General features: G+C 39.6%; 1 protein-coding gene across 1 annotated transcript in view; it reads left to right on the top strand.

Annotated features, from left to right (window-relative positions):
- MYRFL (myelin regulatory factor like) overlaps positions 1 to 16574 on the top strand; it is a gene marked incomplete at both ends in the record, with an annotated part of 137965 nt that extends 121391 nt beyond the window's left edge. Inside the window, 7 exons of the mRNA XM_080706047.1 lie at positions 38 to 217; positions 9243 to 9305; positions 9917 to 10004; positions 12481 to 12555; positions 15889 to 16009; positions 16286 to 16360; positions 16488 to 16574. Of these exons, the coding sequence (XP_080562173.1) occupies positions 38 to 217; positions 9243 to 9305; positions 9917 to 10004; positions 12481 to 12555; positions 15889 to 16009; positions 16286 to 16360; positions 16488 to 16574 (689 nt within the window). The remainder of the gene's footprint in view (positions 1 to 37; positions 218 to 9242; positions 9306 to 9916; positions 10005 to 12480; positions 12556 to 15888; positions 16010 to 16285; positions 16361 to 16487) is intronic.
- Positions 16575 to 22485: the final 5911 nt, after the last annotated feature.

The following is a 22485-nucleotide window of genomic DNA, read 5'->3' as shown; positions in this document are numbered from 1 at the left end:
CTTCTCTCTTCCCTCCTCTCTGCCCAATTCCTCCCAGCACCTCATACATCCCTGGCAACCACACAGACTCTCTTGGAAGTACCTGAAATTACTTTCTGTGATATCCTGCCATGTCAGGAAACATACTGCTGCCCCATCTGGGGAATGAGAAGAATCTTTTTGAGTCGTGTGGGAAGACGATCCAAAGAGGAGAAGGAAATGCAGAGGCAAGCGGCAGGTAAGTGATGTTCAAAGTAACGGCGAGGGCTTTGAACTCAAGGATTTTCTTTTGTCAATATTTACTTGGTTCCAGGTAATGGTTGTGCTTTTTGTTTGGGGTGGAAAAATCTTTAAAAACACAAATACACAAACTGGCAATCATCTCTAATAATTAGTTCTCTGCCCAAGGATAAAATTTTGGTTGATTCAAGCCCTTATAATTTTCACCAAGTGGAAGGGTCTCATTTGTCTATTGCCAACAAAGATGGTAATAGTATCACAATGAAATAACTGTGTGCACATGGGCTGATTTTTTGGCTCATTTAGGACTTGAAAACTGGTGTGGTATCTGGGCTTTCCGCCCAAACAAACGAGGGCAAAATATAAGAGACCTTGGTGACTCTCACTTAGAGGTCAGGGTAAGCTTTCAGTCAGGGAAAAACGAGATTGGCGTTCCACTTTCAGGAAACCTTCCTTTTCCTTTCACACACACAAACACAGAGGTTTTTTTCATGTAACAGAATTTTCACATCTAAAAATGATAGAAACTTGATCAATAATTCTAAATATATACAAATTTACTATTGTGTTTATATACAATCTCCTATACATATATTAAAGTACTATAAATGGTAATCCTAATAACATATTAGTATGGTTTATCTATTGGACTGCTATCAAAGCAGCTACTCTCAAATAATAGTAGCTTCATATGGCAAAAATTTATTTCTGACTCACTGTATATATCAAAGGCAGATCAAAAAAGGCTCTGGGAAGCCCGGCGTGGTGGTGCATGCTTATAATCCCCGTACTTGTGAGGCAGAGACAGGAGGATCGCATAGGTTCAAAGCCAGCCTTGCTGGCTTAAAAGATCCTGTTTCCAAAAAAAAAATAAAAAATAAATAAAGGCTCTGGGATAACATCTCATGCAGGACCTAAATGATGGAGATTCCACCTTAGTCCACATTCCCACATCTCTGTAGTAGAGTCACGTTCCACACTTGCTCTTCAAGCTTTCACCCAGGGGTGACACATGACACTTCTGCTCATACTTTATTGGCTGAAGCAAGTTACATCGGCCATGTCTAATTTAAAAACAAACGGGGAAGTGCAAACCTAACACATACCTGGAAGAAAATGAACTGAAATATTTGTAAGCGTTCCTACTGACTGACATACAGAATACAGTCTCTATAGTTGACAGTGTTTAGTCATAAACTTCAAAAGAGCTAGTAGAATGGATTTTGATTGTTCCCAATACAAAGAAATGATGTTTGAGGTGACAGATATATCAGTTACCTTGATAAGATCATTACATACTGCACACATGCATCAAAAACCAATCGTACCCCACGAACATGAACAATTGTTGTCTGCCAATGAAAAATAAATCGAACTAGAAATAGATTCCCCAATTGAGTTACTAGCAAAGTTAGTCAGAATCTGGACCCCTGGTTTCCCTGACCTGAGTTGCCTCCATTTATTTGGATATGGGTGTGCAAGTACCTGAGATCAACTCTAGAAGGTGCAGAAACTACCTGCTCTATGGCTCTAGAAAACCTCTTTTGTGTCCTTCTCCCCCAACTTTGCCTACCACTATTAAGATGTCCCCAGTGAAGGGGGTTTCTGAGGATTAAGGAAAGTCTCTCTCTCTGCTGCTGGTGTAGCCTTCCCCTCTGTCCCTGCAATAACTCTGGGCCTCCCCAACATAAAAAAGGAGAAAGCCAGGCAACTAATCTTTTCAACCAGATGTTTCAGAAGCATTAAAAACCAATTAAAAATTGAGAAATAAAAATAAAAAAGAAATTCAAGGAATTAAAAAAAAAAACTCAGAAAAGCTCTCAGTGGGATATAGAGCAATATCTAACAGTTTACTAAGCCCCCAAACACATTCATGAACTTCTTCCCTGAGGAGTAAGATTATAATAAAATAAACGAAGGAAATCAGCATTTTTATAACATGCTGAGCTTAAGTCATTATTTTCCTTTTGGGTCTAAGTTGATTGTGTAGGTCTGTGCAAAGTGTCTTTCAGAAAATTTATCTCTGCCCTTCTATCCTCCCCCTGTACCCCCACCACTTCATTAAAGGTTTGGGTAAGATTAATCAGGATACGAAAAAGATTTTATAATATTGAGCTTCTACTCTGAGAAGCCAACAAAATGTGATGGAACCAATAAAAAATTAGTAAAAGAGTTAGATATTAAAAAGAAAAGGGTCTGTGAGGGAGAAATCTATGGAATTCTATAGGTTTAAAGCAAGAGAGCTGATGAGATTTTTTAAAAAAACTTATTACAAAAGAAAAGGAATCTGGAATTCTTGCTTATTATTTTTTAGGGCCAGAACTCTGAGAAGAGCAAATGGCCAACAGAAAACAGTCTCTTGTGTTAAAGGACTCAGCCACTGATTGAAGGGGGATTGTTGCCACCCTGATAAGAGTCTGGTTCAGTCAGGGGAAGGGAAAGGTATCTAAGATGCTGTATTGGAACTTAGCCATCAATGCAGTTTTATAAGTAGTACACTACCCACCTTCTACCATGGCAAGATCTACATTGGTGGAACACCAATGTAGATTAATCTCTCCTCTCGAGATATTTGACATTTAGCTTCTTAAGAAGTCTTATCTGCCACTTGTGAATTATATCTCCAATTTTATAATGAAAACTGCTGGGAATGTTTATTAAGCTTATAGCGAGGAGGATTGCTAGAGACACTCATCAAACAAGAGCTACCCCTGTTTACCTCCTACTACCGATGGATTTATGGCTTTCCAATAATCAGCCTTTCAGTGTTGAAGAGTCTTGTTTTAGAGAAGTGACAAATTGGAAGTGTTACGTGGGGGATTCAAAATTTATTTCCTGCTCGTGGAAAACCATTCTTGTAATTCTAATCTGAAAAATTATCTGTTCTCAACCTCACCTTTTTAAACCTGTTATTTTTTTAAATATTTTACCTTGTCAGATTCTCAATCCTATTTATATGGTTCTGTGTCTCCAGGAACCTAAAAACAGAGTTTTGTGGAAAGGAGGCAAATTTGTAGTTCTATTGCCAGAATTTATAATGAGCCTCTTCCCTGCAAATTAAGCAGGGAAAAGTCGAACAAAAGGTAGGGAAAGAAAACAGGCATTAGAGAAAAATCCTGGTTTCCACTTCTTATTCTTTATTTGTCTTATAAACTTACAGCCTTCCATGGGAGTAACTTAAGCAGAACGGATAGTAGGAGACACGTGTTTTGAAATTATTATAGAAATATCTAGAGTCTAAGAAATTTGAAGGCCTTTGGGGACGCGTTTATATTTATGTGCAAAGAAAGATAAATATTCATTTTTCTGGAACACTCTTGTATCTTAAGATTCATTTCTTCTTAAGGGAAAGCATCGCGTTGGGCTGGATCCTCAGAAGCTTGCCTTGCCTGTAAGTTCTGCTTCGCTCCCATTGCTAAGAGGATGAAGGAGCCCAGGCTTCCACATTTATTCTCAGCATCCCTCTACACCTAACTGCTGGGAATTTTCATTTTAAGCATGAAAGAGAAAACATTTTTCTAGAGGTTAAACAATTGGCTTCTCCTCTTTTTTTTTTTTTCCTTCCTCTTTCCTGGCTCTCTTCCTTCTACCCTTTCTCAAAAATTTACTGAGCACCCACAGTGGGCCTGGCATTACCCACCTGGGGAAACATAGTGTGACTAAGACCCAGTGTTCAAGGAGCTCACAGCCAGGTGAATGGGCAAGGTAAACAACCCTTCCACCTAGTGCAAGAAGCACTGGCCAGGACAGTGATGCTTAGGGACCATTGTCCTCACGTATTTGGCACTGTTGCTTTTGCTTTCTATCCTGCAATTTGACATGGAAACTTAAACATAGGTCTAAATCTGCAAATTATACAAACATGGCTGCTGAAACTTTACAAATTTCTGCTAGATTTGTTTAGCAACTCACTAAATGATTTCTTTCACTGTCTATTTTTAAAAGATGCATTTTTTCCTCCAAAGCCTTCACAAAAGCATGTGAACAGTTACCTTTTCAAAATTGCTTTTAAAATATCAATTGAGGGGCCTAACCACTCTCTGGCTGTGACCCCACTGCAGTGATATGAATTCTCTCTGGTAGACAGCAACTCATTCCTTACTTTAGGCCTTCAATTCACATTTTTTTCTACATGAATCACATTTCACATATTTTCAGGATAGCAACATTGTGGACACTGGAATCAGATGGTTTGAGCCCTAGTGCCTCAGTTAGTCTGTCCAGTGAGGATGACACACCTCTTAGACTATAGTGAAGAATATAGAACAAAGTTCACAAATAGGAGGTGTCTGTGAACAGTAGGTTTAAATATTCTTATTATCCTTCAGTCTAAAAATATATACATCGCCCGGCGTGGTGGCGCACTCTTGTAATCCCTGCACTTGGGAGGCTGAGACAGGAGGATCGCACAGGTTCGAAGCCGGCCTCAGCTACTTAGTGAGGCTCTCAGCAACTTAGTGAGACCCTGTTTCCAAATAAAATAGAAAATAGGTCTGGGAGTATAGCCTGGAGGTAGAAAGCCTCTGGGTTCCACCCCCAGTACCACAAAAAAATAAAATAAAAATAAAAATATATACATCGCATAGAATTTTCTCTAATATTTTATATTCATTATTAAGCAGCCAGGAAGGCATCTTCAATTTGTTTTGTAAGCTTTGCTTATCTTCAGAGATCCCAACTCTATCTGCATGAAGGCTATGCTTCATTATTTTACTGTAGAGATGGTCATGCTCTTATTTTTCTTTGTGTTTACCCACGCTCCCCACTGTCCTTGAACCATAGCCTCTAATTCAAAAGGATCCATTATGTAGCTGGGGAACCCTAGAAGTGGGTGTGGTTGAAAAACCAGTGTACTCTTTAATGCTAGTCCCTTTCTGGTGGTACCTGGATTCAACTCCAAAGTATTACATCAAACCATTCTACCTTCCTGTTTTCCTCTGGGTTTCCAGACATATAGTTCAGAAAACAGATTACAACATAGATGCTATTATTTCTTTCTCCTTTCCAAATGTTATTTTTGTAATGATCTTTGTTTTCACTTGGTAAAGGAAATATGCTGCTCAGCAACTGCATGTGAGACAGGTTGGGTGGGTCACAGCAGCTGCCTTTCAGGCCTGGTTTACTCACTCAAGAGGTAGAGTTGGGATAAAAAGGAATGAACAAGAAGGTAGGTGCCAGCTCAATGAAAGGGAGAGCTAGAATTCAGCACTGCTCAGCAGAGGAATGGGCTGTCCCTGGAGTTAGTGAGTCCTATCCCTGGAGGCATCCAAACAGAGGTTCTCTGATGACTTATTTTCATTTTTCACATTAGCATAAATAATCCTGAGATAGCAACACAAGGATACATAGAAAAGAACCCAGATAATCTAAATCTAATGACTTTTTTTTAAATTTTATTTTATTGGTGCACTGTATTCATACATCATAGTGGGATACAAACTTTTGTAGACATACATGCACACATCGCCCAGTCAGCCCCCACCCGATCCCCACCCCATTCTCTCCCCATCCCTCCTTCCCATGCTTGGCTTAGTGGTTGACATCTAGTATTATAGCAATTTATCCAAAATTAAAAATGATAATCTCACATAACAGTTTCATTTGTCTGATACCAAGCGTTTGATGATTTAAAGATAGCATTTCAATATTTCTTTTTGCTTTCTTTCTTACTAGAGCATATTTTTTTCTGTTTTTTTAGGTGAAACTATCATATATTTATATATTTATTTTTCAGAAAAAAATCTATCCTAATATGGAATATGAATTCTAGATACCCAAAACGATCTTGAAAAAGAACAAAGCTAGCAGATATATATTTTCTGATTTCAAACCATCTAAAGATACAATAATTGAAACAGTGTAGTACTGTTCTAAAGGCAGATATATAGACCATTGGAGTTAAATACAAGCCTAGAGCTAAATTCTTCCCTATATTGTCAAGTTATTTTTGACAAGGTTTCCACGAACATTTGGTGGTGGAAATAATAATCTTTTAACTAAATATTGTTGAAAAATAATAATTACATGGAAAAGAATAAAATTGGACCTTTACCTAATCCCATATACAAGTATTAACTCAAAATAGATAAAAGACCTAAATATAAATCTTAAGACTATAAACTTTTAGGAGAAAATCTGGGTCATAAAACCTCACAATATTGAAATTGGCAGTGATTTCTTGGATATGATTTCAATGGCACAGGCAACAGAAGAATATACAAACTCCCTAAAAAATAAAAGAAAATATTGTATATCCAAAGACAATGTAAACAGAGTTAAAAGTTACTAATAGAATTGGATAAAATATTTCCAAATGCTATATCTGAAGGTATATTAATATTCCAACTAGAAATCCTAAAAATTAACAACAATAAAGGCAAACAATACAACTTAGAGATAGGTAAAAGACTAACATAAATAATGAATCTCCACAGATAACCAATCTTAGTTGTCTGTTGGATGGAAACTCTTGTTTCTCTGGTTCTGGTGAGTGTTACCTATTTCTTCTTTGTAGTTAATCTCTTTGAGTATTTTCTCTAGCGCTGGTTTTGAAGACATAAATTCCTTCAGTTTCTGTTTGTCATGGAAGCTTCATATTTCTCCATCTAATTTGATAGAAAGTTTTGCTGGATAGGAAATTTTTGGCTGGAAGTTGTTTTCTTTCAGAGTTTGGAATATGTTACTCCAAGCCCTTCTGGCTCTCATGACTTGGTTTGGGAAGTCTGGAGTGATTCTAATTGGTTTGCCTCTGAATGTCACTTGGCCCTTTGTTTTTGTTGCCTTTAAGATTCTCTGCTTGGCTTCCACATTGGTCATTTTGACAATTATATGGCGTGGGGATCCTCTTCTCTGATCCTGTCTAAAGGGAGTTCTATAAGTTTCCTGGATCTGTGTATCAACCTCTTGCTCTATATTTGGAAAATTTTCTGCTATTACTTCCTTGAAGAGATTGTTGATCCCTTTGGTATCACTTTCTTTTCCCTCCTCTATTCCAATTATTCTTAGGTTAGCTCTCTTAAGATGGGCCCATATTTCTTCAATGTCAGATTCCTGCTGTTGGATATTTTTTTCTAGATTAGAAACTATGCATTCATTTTTGGATTGCTCATCTTCTAAGAGCGAGATTCTGTTCTCCATGTGGTCTAATCGGTTGTTTGTGCTTTGAATTGAGGCCTTTACTTCATTAATTGCATCCTTTATCTCTTTTTGGCTCTCTCTGAGTTCTTTTCGAAGCACCTCTATTATTTCTACAGTTATTTTCCTGATTTGATCTTCTAGAAATCTCTGATTTTCTGTTTTATCAGGTTCTGATGTTGTGGGGTTGTGCACATTCATTACTCCAGTGTTGTTCCTCTTTCCCATGATTTCGGAGGTTTGTGCCTTCTCTGGGTTTTTCCCTTGGGTCACTATGGCTTCACTTAAGGTGCTCTGGATCTCGAGTCTGTATTATCTCAGACCCCACTACTCCTTTACTGGGTTGTATCACAGAGTCTCCGACCCAGGGAGTCGATAGAGGCTGCTTTAAACTATGGGGGGTGCCAGGTTGCACGTTCTCCTATGGTGTGATATCTCTGCCACCACCACTCCCTCAGTGGGTCAAGTCCCAGGAGGCCCAATACTGCGATTTCTCCTCTGTGTCCCGCAATTTGACTCACTGTTCTTGAGTACGCAGATGTAGCTGTACTGGACTCGGTGAATTCACTGCCGCTGCTGCCGCCGGTGGCAATATGGCGCCTCTGCCACGCCCTCGGCCATGAGGCTGGCGTATTTTTTCTTCTCTGGTTTTAATTTCCACTCTGAATCCCTGCAGCGTGTGCTGAGCTCAGCCACTGGGAGATTTAAATGTTGTCTGCGCCGAAATATCCCGCCTGGCTGTTCCGCAGCGGCTCACCTGGCTTGCTGTAGCCGTCTGTTGAGTTCGCCGCTGCCGCCGGCAGTATGGCGCTGCTGCCGCGTCCTCGGGCGCGTGTGTCTCCTCTGTGGCCCTGAGCTCTGTTCTCAGTCCGCTTTCTCTCTGGAGCCTGGTGGTTTTTTTTGTTTTTCTGGTGATGGTGTTTTCTGGCTATGAAAGGTGCTCTTTTTGTGGTAATGGAGATTGGTTGTTAGCGGGACTCTTAAGCCCCGCTTTTCTCGGTCGCCATCTTCCCGGAAGTCATCTAATGACTTTTGATTAACAACACTGCTAATTCAGAGACTAGATGAAGAAAAAAAAGAAAGCTACAATTAGAGGAGTCAAAGAATGTTAATAAAGGCTCCCTGCTCCGGAGTGTTTTTTACTCCACAAAAAGTACACGAGAAGTTGAGTAATACTACAGAGATAATATGCTCTTCAGTATAGTGACAGATAGGTCACTAATTGATGATCAGTAGGTGGTTCAGTAATAAATGCTGTGACACTGGAAAGGAGGGAACTGTGAGCTACAGGGCCTACTTGGGATGGTATCTGGTTGACACAATGGAATACTCCTGGTTGGGTGCTTAAACAATAGGCATTTACTTTTTTCTCAGTTCTGGAGGCTAGAGGTCCAAGATCTTGGTGTCCACAGATCTGTTTCTTCTGAGGCTTCTCTTCTTGGCCCGCAGGTTGCCAGCTTCTTGTAAGATTTTCAAATGTCTTTCCTCTGTGCGTGTGTGCCCTGGTGTTTCTCTGTATATCCTAATAAGAACACCAGTCAGACTGGATTAGGGATGACCCTAACAGTCTCCTTTTAACTTAATCACATCATTAAATTCACAGTCTCTAAACACAGTCACATTCTGAAGGACAGGGGATTAGGCCTTCCAAATATGACCGGGGTGTGGGCAGTTTAGCTGGTAATAGAAGGCTTCTTGGAGAAGGAAGAAAAAAGAGAATAAATTAGATCTAAAGAAATAGGATAGGGACCGCAGAGTTGGAAATGTGCCAGAAATGGTAGAAAAATGTTCAACGCACTGAAACAAACCAGGGCACTTGGGGTTTTTTTTCCTGAACAAGCCCTCCAGACTGACAGATGTTTTTTTTTTTTTTTCCTTTTTCTTTTTAGAAGTCAACAGTAAATTATTCCTGGCAAGAAATGCACTTATCAGCCCTGATTGGAGGAGCGACTGTAAGTTGACATTAAGTGACACTTTTGGGGGCTTTGTGGGACCAACCAGAATCCCAAGCTGAAAAAGCATAACTGGAATGAGAAACAGAAACAAAGGCTGCACCTCCCACACATCCATAGAGCTACGTTTTATCATCAATGCCGACCTGGCCATTAGTGAAGCATTAGGAATGGGCACTCACAGCCAAACAATCTGTGGTCCATCTCCCTGTGCTTATGTGACATTTCTGTCTTTGTCTTTTATTCTGACTGTATGTTTAGTTCTTTCTCTGTTTTCTGAAACAGATTGCATTTCATGTTGCTCCCCTCCATTTTCAGTCAATTTCAATTTAGTAGGATTTCCTTGGCCTAAAAATTCTTTTTGGATGTTATGGGGGCTGTTTACTGAACCTTTATTTTTATTAGTTTTCTTCAAATTTGCTACAACCAAAAAACAAAGGAGGACAAAACATTTTCCTCTTCCTTCTTCCTTTTTTCCATTTGAATGCAAACGGAATCCATTTATGGAGGAAACTCTTGCTTTACATTCTGTAATTTGGGGACTGTGCTGGAGCACAGTACTCTTCCTCTGCACAAGTTTACTTTCTTTTCTCTATTTCTTTTCAATTCAGGGATTGACACAACCATCAGTTCTATTCAGATTTTGGAAATTCAGCAAATAATAGATCATCGATATTGCAGTAGAAGCCTCCTGTGCGGGTGGGTAAGCCTCCCCAAGATTGCTCGGCTGTTTCTGGAATTTACTCAGGGCTCTAGGTTTGAGGCTGGAATGAATACTGAAGCCCCATGGTGAAACCAGTGTGTGCTTACATTGCTTCTTAAGTGAAAACACATGGTTACATGGCAGGGGAGGGAACCATAAAATGGTTTGGTATTAGCAAATGTCAATAAACCACAGTCCCAGTGATGCCAGTCTCCTGCTTTAATGGGTAAGTCTGAAGTAAAAAACCAAGGAAGAAAGCAGCTCTGTGGCTGACTCTCTGAGGTTGTGTGCCATAGGCAAGGAGCTGCTAGTTAATTTTATAGACAGGAAAGATTTGGCTACTTATGGCCCCAAGTGTGTGTGTGTGTGTATTTGGGGGGATGCTGCTGATGTTTGAACCTAGGGGCATTCTACTTCTGAGTTATACCCACAGCCATTTTATTTACTTATTTATTTTATTTTGAAACAGGGTCTCACTGAGTTACTGAGGCTGGCCTCAAATCTGCAGCCTCCAGGATACTGGGGTTTTAGGTGTGCACCATTGTACGCAGCTCAAATTGGTATATTTTAATAACTAGGAATATCATTACTTTAACTGCTGCAAAATATAACTTATTGTAGCTTTTTCAGTAAGGAGGAAAGAAATTAGATTTCTCAAAGGTTATCAATGAGATCCATCCCCGGTGTATGTCACGTCATCTGCATCAGATAATGATATAACTAGAAGTATAGAATGCAAATTGCTTCAGCCAGTACAAAAACAGGTTGTAGGCATTAAGAATGAGAGCTATTTTTCTTAAGTTGATAAATATTTATTGGGTGCCCACTAGGTTAAAGACAAGGGCTTTATTTTGAACGGGTATCACAAATCCTATGAGTTTTCTGCCTTATTTTTTTTCAATCTGATAGAACTTGATCTTTAAGTTGATGGTGCTGAGTTATGAAAATTTACGATGTGCTTATGATGCCTGTATTCATGATCATATTGAGTGATTACAAAAGCCCTAAGGGATGGGTAGTATTTATATCTATTATGTAGTTTTCAGTGAACTTGAAAAAGTTTGCCTAATATCACTCAACTAATAAATGATCTGAGATGGACATTAATTAATGTGATAGGATGACACAATGAAAAAGAATAAGACAATTCAGGCTCAAATCCTAGGACTTCAACAAAATGTTCATTCTCCTTGCATGGCCATTTCTTATCTGCAAGATGGGGATGCAATCTACTGAGTTAGGTTGCTATGATGAATGCAGATATTCAGAGGCACTTAATAGAAAATGAATTCCATTTATCTAAGCTTCCCAGTTTAACAAAGCACTCCTGATCCCAAAGGAGAAGTTCTTTCTATATTTTCCAATACATCTATTCACTGAAATAGCACTGCTCTAATCTTGGTACACAAGTTGCATTCTTATCTTTTTTTCTTTCAGTTTTTTGAGGTATAATTGACAAGTAAAAATTGTATATATTTCAGGTGTACAATTTGATGTTGTGTTTTTTGTTTGTTTGGGGTTTTGGGGTACTAGGGATTGAACTCGGAGGCATTCTACCTCTGAGCTACCCCATTCAGCCCTATTTTTTATTTTTATTTTGAAACAGTGTCTCACTAGGTTGATGACCGTCTCATTACTTGCTGAGGCTGTCTTTGAACCTGTGATCCTCCTGTCTCAGCTTCCCAAGTACTGGGATTACAGGCATGTGCCACAGCGCCCAGCTTGCTGTTTTGTTTTGATATTCCTATGTAGTGTGAAATGGCAGCTCTTCCAATTCCCTGTATTTTTGCTTTCACATTTTTAACAACTTAAGTTTAGTATTACTGAAAGAGAATCTAAAATGACTGACTCTTTTCCTAACTCACCTGATTTTATGTTGTTTCTTTATAAAATTCATAAGATGATGGTCAAAAGGAACAAATGCATTAGATATAAATATGCCATTTTTCTAGAGTTTTTCATTACAATATGAAAACTCCTGTTTCCTCAAAGTATCTGTCTTACATTTGGGGTTTGGAGGAGAACCTATGGATGAACAATTCTGTCTCACAGTTTTCTCTATTTCTAAAAGGTAACCAGAACTATCCAGGCTCTAAAAGGCCATATTTCCTGTTAATAGTATTTAAAAGAAAATGAAAAAGGTTGAAAACTGGTACTGATTGTTTCCAGTACTCCTTTCCAGGGGCTTGGAAACTTGAGGACTAAGAGGGACTGAAGAAATTTCCTCTGCATTTAATGTTGTGTATTTGGAACTTGACTTTCCATAATTTTTTCTGTGATATAAAAAATTATAAATCTTCATGCTATATTTTATTGTAAAACAAAATCATTCTGAAATTTGACAGGCATGTCTCTGTCTCTGAAAACAAAAAAATAATTATACCAGGCTAAACTCAATATTTCATATTTATTATTTAATAATATTTCACACTTGCGTATTTTGATTTTTGGTTTTATTTTTTCCATAATTAGGCCCGGATATTATAATTATAATATTCCTGTTAATAAGAACACTCCCACCAACGTCAAATTCTCTCTGGAAATCAAGTAAGTGCATGACTGTAAAAGAAAACTTTGTTTTTTTTTAATCACTAATTGAACAAGTCTGAGCTCACAATTTGACCAGTAAGTTTGGAGGAGAGCTGTCAGTCCTTATTAGCTGAGGGGGTGGAGGGTTCAGAGCCGGGAACATCTAGGTCTCTGCAGAGAATAGCAGGGCTTGGAAATTGCACTCAGCTGAGAAGTGAGTGGTTTTGCTTATTGCTTTCAAGCTGCAAACTTCTGTCTCCCTTCAAACTGGGATTGGGAAGAAGAGTAATAACTCAACCCCATGAGCAGGGCTGCACATTTTGATAAAGCCTTGTAATAGTACTAATGCTGGGGACAATACGAAATCAGGCACCATCCCTTGGCTTCAGGACAGATGAAAAAGGGGGAAGTTTCAAGTTTGAAACTGAGCGGACCAGGGTTCAGATTTTGCCTCTGTTGCTTACTAATCCTACGGTTTTACTGTATCTTCATGTATAAAATGAGTATTACGTTATATCACAGCTTACAGACCTGCTGTAGGAATTATTAGTAGTATTAGTGAAATTGCTCACTAACATTTGCTGAGCAAAGTCTACCTTTCAGATGTCATATATGTTAATAGTGAGACATGTAGTCTCCACAACCCTTCCAGAATGGTTTTTTCCACTTTATGTTTTACAGATGGGAATTTGGGGATACAGAAAAGTCAAAAAATATATTCCAAAGTCACAGCTAGCAAGTGGTAGGACCGGATTCCAATGCAACCCATCCTCCCAACCATTGCTCTCCTGCCTCCCCCAGGAGATGAGATTTATAAAAACAACACCCCTCCGGACCCATAGTGAGCCTCAATTAGTGGTAGCTTGTAGTGTAATCTGCCTTTTCTCTGAAATCACAGAACTATCATTTAACCTATTCTTTTATAGTATTTTAAATCACTGTGGTACTTTAAGACTTTCGACCCACTTCTCCCAAAAATTATACAATGAGTGCCTCGATGTGAAGATAGAGGGTTTTCTTATGCCTCTTGATTTTAGTTTCTCCTTTTTGCTCCTCCAAACTTGAGCTCTTCTCCCTTTTTTTCCTCCCTCTCCTTCCCTTTCCTCCTCCATCACCCACACCATCTTGGCTTCCCCCTTTATACTTGGCCCTTCTACTCCTTCTCTTAACCGCTTTGCTCAGAGAAAGAGGTAATGACACTCAACCCAACTGCTTTGTTGGTTTCAAGAAATTAATGTTTCATGACTCAGAATCCACCATATTTCAAGGGAGAGGGAGAGGGAGAGGGAGAGGGAGAGGGAGAGGGAGAGGGAGAGGGAGAGGGAGAGGGAGGAGGAGAGGGAGAGGGAGGGGGAGAAAAAGAGAGAGAGCGAGAGTGCTAAATGTACTATTCTTACAAGCTAAATGTTCTATTCTTTAGTGCTTCTTTAAGTAACTGGGAATAAAATTTCCTTATTCATTTCTAGCTTTCAAGGAAGGAAATAAGGTTATATGTTATATCCCCTGAAGTGGCAGAAGGCTACCTTGAGCCCCTAAATCAGCCCATTTTTCAAATGAGTGAATGTAAAAATAATACATATAATAGCCCCCCCTTATCCACAGTTGCTCTTTCTACAGTTTTGTTATTCATAGTCAACAGTGGCCCAAAAATAGTAAATTAAAAATTCTAGGTGCAAATAATTGAAAACTATTATGTTAAATTGTCATTGTTCAATTTTAATATTCTATTGTTCTATTTTATTATTGGTTATTGTTCTATTTTATTATTAGTTATTGCTATTAATCTTACTCTAATTTATAAATTAAACTTTATCCTAGGTATGTATATAAAAGAAAAAAGATAGCATGTATAGGATTTGGTGTTATCTGCAGTTTTGGGCACCCACTGAAGTCTTAAAACATGTCCCCCTGAATAAGGGTGTCTACTGTAAACTACCAGGGATTATAAATTGTGCCCCTTTGTGCAAAGGGACTGTTTCCAAAGAACAATAGATTTCATCCTCTTAGTGATGATTAATAAGTCCATCTTCAGAGAATAACCACCCTTTCTTTCAGGTCTTCCATTCTGATAACTTTAAAAGTTGATTGCCTGGCGTGGTGGCGCAGGCTTGTCATCCCCGCACTTCAGAGGCGGAGACGGGAGGATCACGCAGGTTTGAAGCCAGCCGCGCTGGCTTAAGAGACCCTGTTTCCAAATAAAAAATATAAAAAAAAATAGATCTGAGAGTGTAGCCGGAGGTAGAAGGGCTTCCAGAAACCCCCGTACCACCAAAAATAAATAAATAAATAAATAAATAAATAAATAAATAAATACTGATGATTTCTAATGACTCACCCTCAACCCCCACTTATGTCTGTTTGACTTGGTATATAAAACAATATCTATCCAGATCAGGAGTTTGAAGAATCTAAATTCTTAGACACTTTAAAGAGATACAAATTTAGCTGCCAGTGTAAAGAGAAGGGAAATATCCCCAAATTATTACTTTTTATTTATTTATTTTTTGGTGATACTGGGGTTCCTGGAAACCCTTCTACCTCCGGGCTACACTCCCAGATCTATTTTATACATATATTTTTTTTATTTGGATACAGGGTCTTTTAAGCCAGCGAGGCTGGCTTTGAACCAGTGCAATCCTCCTGTCTCCGCCTCCCAAGCACGAGGATTACAAGCGTGCGCCGCCAAGCCGGGCTCCAAAATAATAATAATAATAATAATAATAATAATACATATATTTTATTTGGAAACAGGGTCTTTTAAGCTAGCGAGGCTGGCTTTGAACCAGTGCAATCCTCCTGTCTCCTCCTTCCAAGTGCGGGGATTACAAGTGTGCGCCACCACGCCCAGTTTCAAAATTATTTTTAAAAAATATGTAGAAATACTGCCAGGTGTGGTGGCGCACACTTGTAATCCCCACGGACCCGCGCAGGTTCGAAGCCAGCCACGCTGGCTTAAGAGACCCTGTTTCCAAATAAAAAATATAAAATAGGTCTGGAAGTGTAGCCTGGAGGTAGAAGGGTTGGTTCCATCCCCAGTACCACCAAAAAACAACAACAACAACAACAAAAAACAAACAAATAAACAAAAAAACAGTAGAAATAAATTTTGATGTGAGATCATTAAAGTCAAGACATTTGATTTTATAAACCATTATATGGTGTGTCAGTGGTCAGCTGAGGGTAAGTTTCAAGCTAGCCTGTTGGTATCATTGAGCATTAGGTAATAAAATGCCTATTGTGAACTTGGAAGAGATTTCCAAGTTACTTCCTTATCAGTCCCTCTAATCAAGGCACTACCTCTTAGGCACTGGTAACCACTTTTCCATTTGCTGTTTCTTTTGTCTCTTGAAGTACCACAGAGCCATTGATAATCTTCCAGTGCAAATTCACCCTTGGAAATATATGTTTCCATAGTAATAAGGAAACCCAGGTGATCAAAAGGGAAGGAGAAATCTCCCAGGAGATGACACAGGTAATGTTTTCTGACTCCTTGACATTCTGTCTTTGTTTAGATTTGTGGCCCTTGTTCCCTGCTGGTGGGGGGGGGGGGCACTGAGCTGGATGCCAGGACTTATTTTCCTTGTGTCCTTTAGAAGCTACAGATTGTTCTAAAGCACCTATCAAAAGCTGTTACGGCAGATGCCTCTTCTACAGTCATCTTGGGAAAGCTTTTCTCAGCCCGTTCTGCTTCCAGCAGGTGGAGTGTAAAATGTGGTTACAAAATAGATCTCTCTCCTTCATTATTTAGGGATACCAGCACATTTGGAGCCTCCCGGTCGCCCCCTTCTCTGACAGCGCATACCATTTCCGTGTAGCCGTACCGGTAAGCTTGCTTGTTTTTTTGCTTTTTCTTTTCAGTAAAGAAATAGACCGCTAAATAAATAATTAAATAACACACTTTCCAGTTAGTTTTTGCATTAGTGTTTCTCTCTTTTCTCCTGTTTCAACAGGATTTAGCCAACTGTTCGACGGATCCTTATTTTGCTGGGATATTCTTCACAGACTACTTCTTTTACTTCTATCGACACTGTGCCTAATTTATTCAAGTTTGGGGACTTTATCGAAGAGACGCGCTCAGAAACACAGTTCACAGAAACTGGTACCCGCTTCCACTTTTCTTCTATCTTTTTCTGTGAAGCAGTCATGTTTATGACAGAAGGATTTTCCCAGGCTTTGGCTTCCCACAGTTTGGAGACATGAATGAGGAGAATAAAGTGTTTGCTGGAACTTGAGAGAATGTGGTGGCTTGATTTTGTCATGACTATGAAGAACACGTTTCCTGGAGTAAACAGTGAAGTTGGATTTTAAAATGCTGCTTTTGGTATTAAGGAAGCTATAAAGTCAAAATTAGCAGGTCTAGTTTTGCTTTGTCTAATTGTATTTCGAAGCTTTGGAGAAGAAACCAAAAAAGACCATGTCAACTTGTACCCATCAACATAGACTCCTGAGAACATGTGACATGGTGCGGCTGATGGAGGGTGTGGGAAGGGTGAGTGGTGCCTGAGGCTTAGCGCACATTTAGGCAAACAAGTGTGTGTGTGTGCGTGTGTGTGTGTGTGTGTGTGTGTGTGTGTGTGTACTGTAGACATAACATACACTAGAGTATAAAATGTGACTTACCAATGAAATAGATTTAAGAGAAAGGGCTGCAGCTCTTTCTTGCAATGCTTAATGGGCACTACACTTTCCTTGTGAATGGGATACACCTCCCCTGGAGATGGAAGCCCTGTGCCCCGGCCCGCTGGGACTCCTCACACTAGGGAGTCAGCTCATGTCACTTTGTCTCCTGTTTCCTGGGATGTGGCAGTGAAGACTCTTGCCTGCCATTCCTCCCTCCCCTCGCCCACCATAAACCCAGTGCTTCCCTGTGTGACCTCCTCTTATGGCCTGGTGTGGCCTTATGGTTTGGGGAAAGGTAAATAAAATACCATCTTTTCAATGGCACCTGCCTTTGTTGTGTTGGCTTTACTAGACCTCAGATTTTCTTTCTTTCTTCCTTTTTTTTTTTTTTATTTTGCTGGAGCATTCTACCTCTGCTCTACACCCCCAGTGCCTTTCTTTCTTCTCTTTAATAGGTGCTCACTAAGTTACTGAAGGATTCTGTAAGTTGCTGAGGCTGGACTTGAATCTGTGATTCTCCTGTCTCAGCCTCCCAAGTACTGGGATTACTGTGTACCACCACATCTGGCTGGCTTCAAAGTTTCCATTAACATGCTATGTTTTTGTGTATGTGTGTGGTACTGGGGGTTGAACACAAGGGTGTTCTACCTATGGGCTATACGGCCAGCCTTATTTATTTATTTATTTATTTATTTATTTATTTATTTATGTATTTATTTTTGAGGCACCGGGGATGGAACCCAGGAGCATTCTACCTTTGAGCTACACCCTCAGCCCTTTATTCTTTTATTTATTTATTTATTTTGACACAGGGTCTCACCGAGTTGCAAAGGGCCTTACTAAGTAGCTGAGGCTGTCGGCGAACCATGATCCTTCTGTCTCAGTCTCCTGAATGCTGGGATTACAAGCATGGGCCACAACACCCTTTTTCTTTTGAAACAAGGTCTTACTAAGTTACTGTGTGGTGGCCTTGAACCTCAATCCCTCTGTCTCAGCCTCCCAAGTACTGGGATTACAGGTGTACATCACTGCACCTGGCTCTAACCTGCTGTTTTAGACATGGAGAGCCAAGCCACTCACACTGTGGTCCCAGGACGGGGCTGCTGAGTGCTGGCCGGGTGGGCTTACTGTTGGTCCACTGGTGAATTAGTATCGTCTCTGGTTTTTACCTTCACAGTGGTGATCTATACTTAATAATCCATAATCTGCTTTCTTATTTTCAGATATTATTTAATATGTGCCATGTCGATGGAACTTAATTGTGAAAATTAAGAAAACACAAAGCTCTTGGTCTCACAGAAAGCATTCTGAAGTAAACTTGACACAAAAGTAGTCTAAGCTCGAGCCAGGCAGTCCTGACCTTGAATCCAAATCCTGGCCTTCTCTGTGTCTCCTCAGGCGAGTTATTTCACTTCCTGGAGCCTCAATTTCCTTATTTATAGAAGAGGACAGTGAGCATTTATGACAGACAGGATGAACTGAGATAAAATATGTGAAGCACAGATAGGTTCTAAATAAATGAGTCATTACTGTTATATCTGCATAGAATAGAATGATTATGATGATTACAGAGGGATTACCACGAGGTTGAGTAACTAAATACACAGAAATTGAGTCATTTTCACCAAATATAAAAACCAGACTGCACATAGAACATGTGACTGTGTATTATATTATGTTTACATATTCTCTGTGGTTTTTTTCTTTTTGCAGTACTGGGGATGGAACCCGGGGGCATTCTACCTCCAAGCCACACCCCCCAGCCCTGTTTTTTATTCTTTATTTTGAAACAGGGTCTCACTGAGTTGCAAAGGGCCTCACTAAGTAGCTGAGGCTGTCCACAAACTGATCCTCCTGTCTCAGCCTCCCAAATGCTAGGATTACAAGCGTGTGCCACAATGCCCAGCTTATTTTCTATGTTTTGAAAACAGCATTGCCTTTGTTGATAATGAAGTAAGGTAGTTGGCTCTTGGGAGGAGTATTATAGGATTCCTCCAGTTTCTTAGATTCAGATTCAAATTTGATTCAAGCCTGTAATCACTGTACTTGGGATGCTGAGACAGACAGAAGATTCATAGGCTTGAGGCCAGGCTCAGCAACTTAGACCCTTTTTCAAAATAAAAAAGGCTGGTGGTATAGCACAGAGATAGAAAGTCCCTAGGTTCAATCCTCAGTAACACACACACACACACACACACACACACACACACACACACACTTGAATAAAATAAAAAAGAAATAAAGAGAAAAAATAAAATAAAGAATAAAATTAAAATGATTCTCTTGAGCTGTAGGATTAGCCTGTCCCAGCATGATTTGAGTCCAGATACTGGAACTGTCACTCCATGTACTAATAGAATCCCAGGTGGTTGGTATGGGAGAGATTCTATAAATTCGACTCTTTTTTCTCCTAAGAAAAGAATGTTTGTCAGCAGCATAAATCCCATATTGTTTTTATTTGGGGGTTTCAGATATCTATTGTAGTTAAGTAACATTGCCTCTCTGGCAATTTCTATAAAATGAGTACTGTTTTCCCATTAAATTCCACAAGAACACCAGAACTATTTTTCTCACAGAAAATGTCTGTACGACTGTGTTGAAATCTTTAGAAAGAAAGGCTTTAAGATAGTGAACTGGCCTGTGGCACAATGGGATAACAGAAGCCTGTTTCCAGAAGAGACTTCACTGGAAGGTAGTGTTTGTGGCACTTTCCCAGCTGGGACTCTGCGCCATACTGCTTCAGGCCAAAAGAGCTTTCCCTTTGTCAGAGACCCTCTCCCCAGGAGATGCCAGTAATAGAAATGCCTGTAAGAGTCTTCCTCCCCCTACTCACAACCCCAGCCTAATCATAAGAAAAATGAGAATCAAATCCCAACCAAGAGACATTCTACAAAATACCTGACCAGTACTTCTCTGAATTGTCAGGGTCATCAGAAATAAGGAAAGTCTGAGAAATCCTCACATCCGGGAGGAGCTTCCTGGAATCCCTGTGTTTGGGAGGCTGAGATAGGAGGCTTAAGGTTCAGGCCAGCTTTAGCAATTGGGTGAGGCCCTCTGCAACTTAAAAAGACTCTGTTTCAAAAAAAAAAAAAAAAACAAAAACAAAAACAATAAAGTAGTCTGTAGTCTGGAGTGTAGCTTGGAGGTAGAATATCCATAGGTTCAATCCCAAGTACAACACACACACACACACACACACACACACACACACACACACACACAGAGCCAGCTTGGTGGCTCATGCTTATACTCTCAGCATTTGGGAGGTTGAGACAGGAGGATCACGGGTTCAAAGCCAGCCTCAGCAACTTAGTAAGGCTCTCAGCAATTTAATAGGTCTAGAGGTGTGGCCTGGAGGCCTGGAGTTCTACCTCCAGGTAGAACTATCCCCAGTACCACGAGAGAGAGAGAGAGAGAGAGAGAGAGAGAGAGAGAGAGAGAGAGAAACATGACAGTAGTATCCTGAATGGGACCCTGGAATGAAAAAGGGTATTAGGTAAAAAAGATATTAGGTAAAAACTATGAAAATCTAAATAAAGTATCGGTTAAAAGCTGGGTGTGGTGGCACATACCTATAATCCCAGTATTTGGGAGGCTGAGACAGTAGGATTGCAGATGTGAGGCCAATCTCAGAATGTAGCAAGATACTTGGTAACCTAGCAAGACCCTGTTTCAAAACAAAACAAAACAAAAAACAATTTTAAATACAGGCTGGGAGTGTAGCTCAAATCCTCAGTGCCCCCACAACTACCTCCACACACACAAAGTATTGACTAAAGAACAGGCTTTATGGCTAACAGTGTATCCTCATTCGCTCATTATGACAGAGCCACTATACGCATGTAGGTGTTAATAATATTGGAAACTAGGTGTGGGCTTTATGGGAACTGTATGTGGTATTTTCATAATTTTTCTGTAAACCTACAACTATTTTAAAATGAGAAGTTTATTTTAAGAGCATTCAGAAAGGAAGTCCATTAGAGCTGAGGTGAGTACAGGCTGCCACCGGGTGCCATTTTTTTATAACTAAGTTCAACCATAAAAATTGGTACCGTTTGTAGCTTCAGGTCACTCAAAGTATTTTAGTTCCCTGTCTTTCAATTTATTTAAATTCATAGTCTTTATATATCAACTTAATTAGCCCCCAAATATAGAACATATAAACAAATAGAACTTCAATAATTTTATGAGTTCTAATAAAGTTACTCAAGACTTTGAAAGCTCTGTCATATTTTTTTAAATGACTGAACTATAAAAATTCACTTAAAAATTGACATGTATGTGTTCAACCATCCACCATTTTTTTAAACAAAAGCACTTTGTAATGCTCTTAACTTACCTCTTTGTTATTTTCATTCTAATTTACTTCCCCCATGACATTTAAAAATTTCCTCTGTAGTGACAAATTTCCAACAATACATTGTTTGCATCATGGAACTAAAAATCTTCCAAAGAAAAACAAAAAAGTAATTATGTTGGCAGTTTACAAAAGCACTTTCAGAGACCCTCTCTGGTTTGATTCTCAGAAGAACCCTGTGATGTTGAAGTGATTTATTCTCAGAAACTTACTACACTGCTTGAGGCTGGCCTCGAACTTGAGATCCTTCTGTCTCAGCCTTTCAAGTACTGAAAGTAATGCACCACCATGTCTGACTTACAACTCTTTGAAATTTATGAGATCACTGACTCAGATATTGACCCGCCAGAAAAGGCACTAACACACTGATGACTCTGACAAGTGGTATTTCTTCAGGATCTATAAGCTTATTAGAGTCCATTTAGTCTTAATACAGACTAGGGGCTGAGCAGAGGGACAGAGGCAATCTCCTGTTGCCAGCTTCTGGGTTACATGTGTTTGCACCAGAGCTTAACAACTCACTTAAGAATGCTGAATCCCAACTGCACTCTGAGGGACACTGCAGTAACATCTTCACTTGGCAGCACTAAAAGTGTTTTGGCTTTCGTTTCTTCAAGGGCGCATAGCATTGATTTTTTGTGTCTGATTCTAAAGAGCCAATTGAACTCTTAAGATGCATCCAAGGATTTAGAATCTAGTGCATTTTTGATGAGTGGTTGTTTAAAGCTTATAGAAAGGCAGCTTCAGAGACTTTCGATTTACCAGCAGTGTTGAGTAGGTGGGGTCGATCTGTTCTTGGCTGGATTCTGTGGATGGGGAGGCCTTTGTCAGGTCTTATGACGTACAATTCAAGGAAAGGATAGGCGCCAGAGATCACAGTCTCCATCCTTCAGTTTCTTTATGGCCCCACACAAATACAAGATGAGATCGTGTTTTAGAGAGTCTGTTGATAATATGCCGTCATAGGAGTT

This window comes from Muscardinus avellanarius (assembly GCF_963383645.1).
Source record: "Muscardinus avellanarius genome assembly, chromosome: 11".
Lineage (NCBI taxonomy): Eukaryota > Metazoa > Chordata > Mammalia > Rodentia > Gliridae > Muscardinus > Muscardinus avellanarius.
The sequence above is the reverse complement of the archived record's forward strand: the minus strand, read 5'-3'. Positions and strand labels throughout refer to the sequence as shown.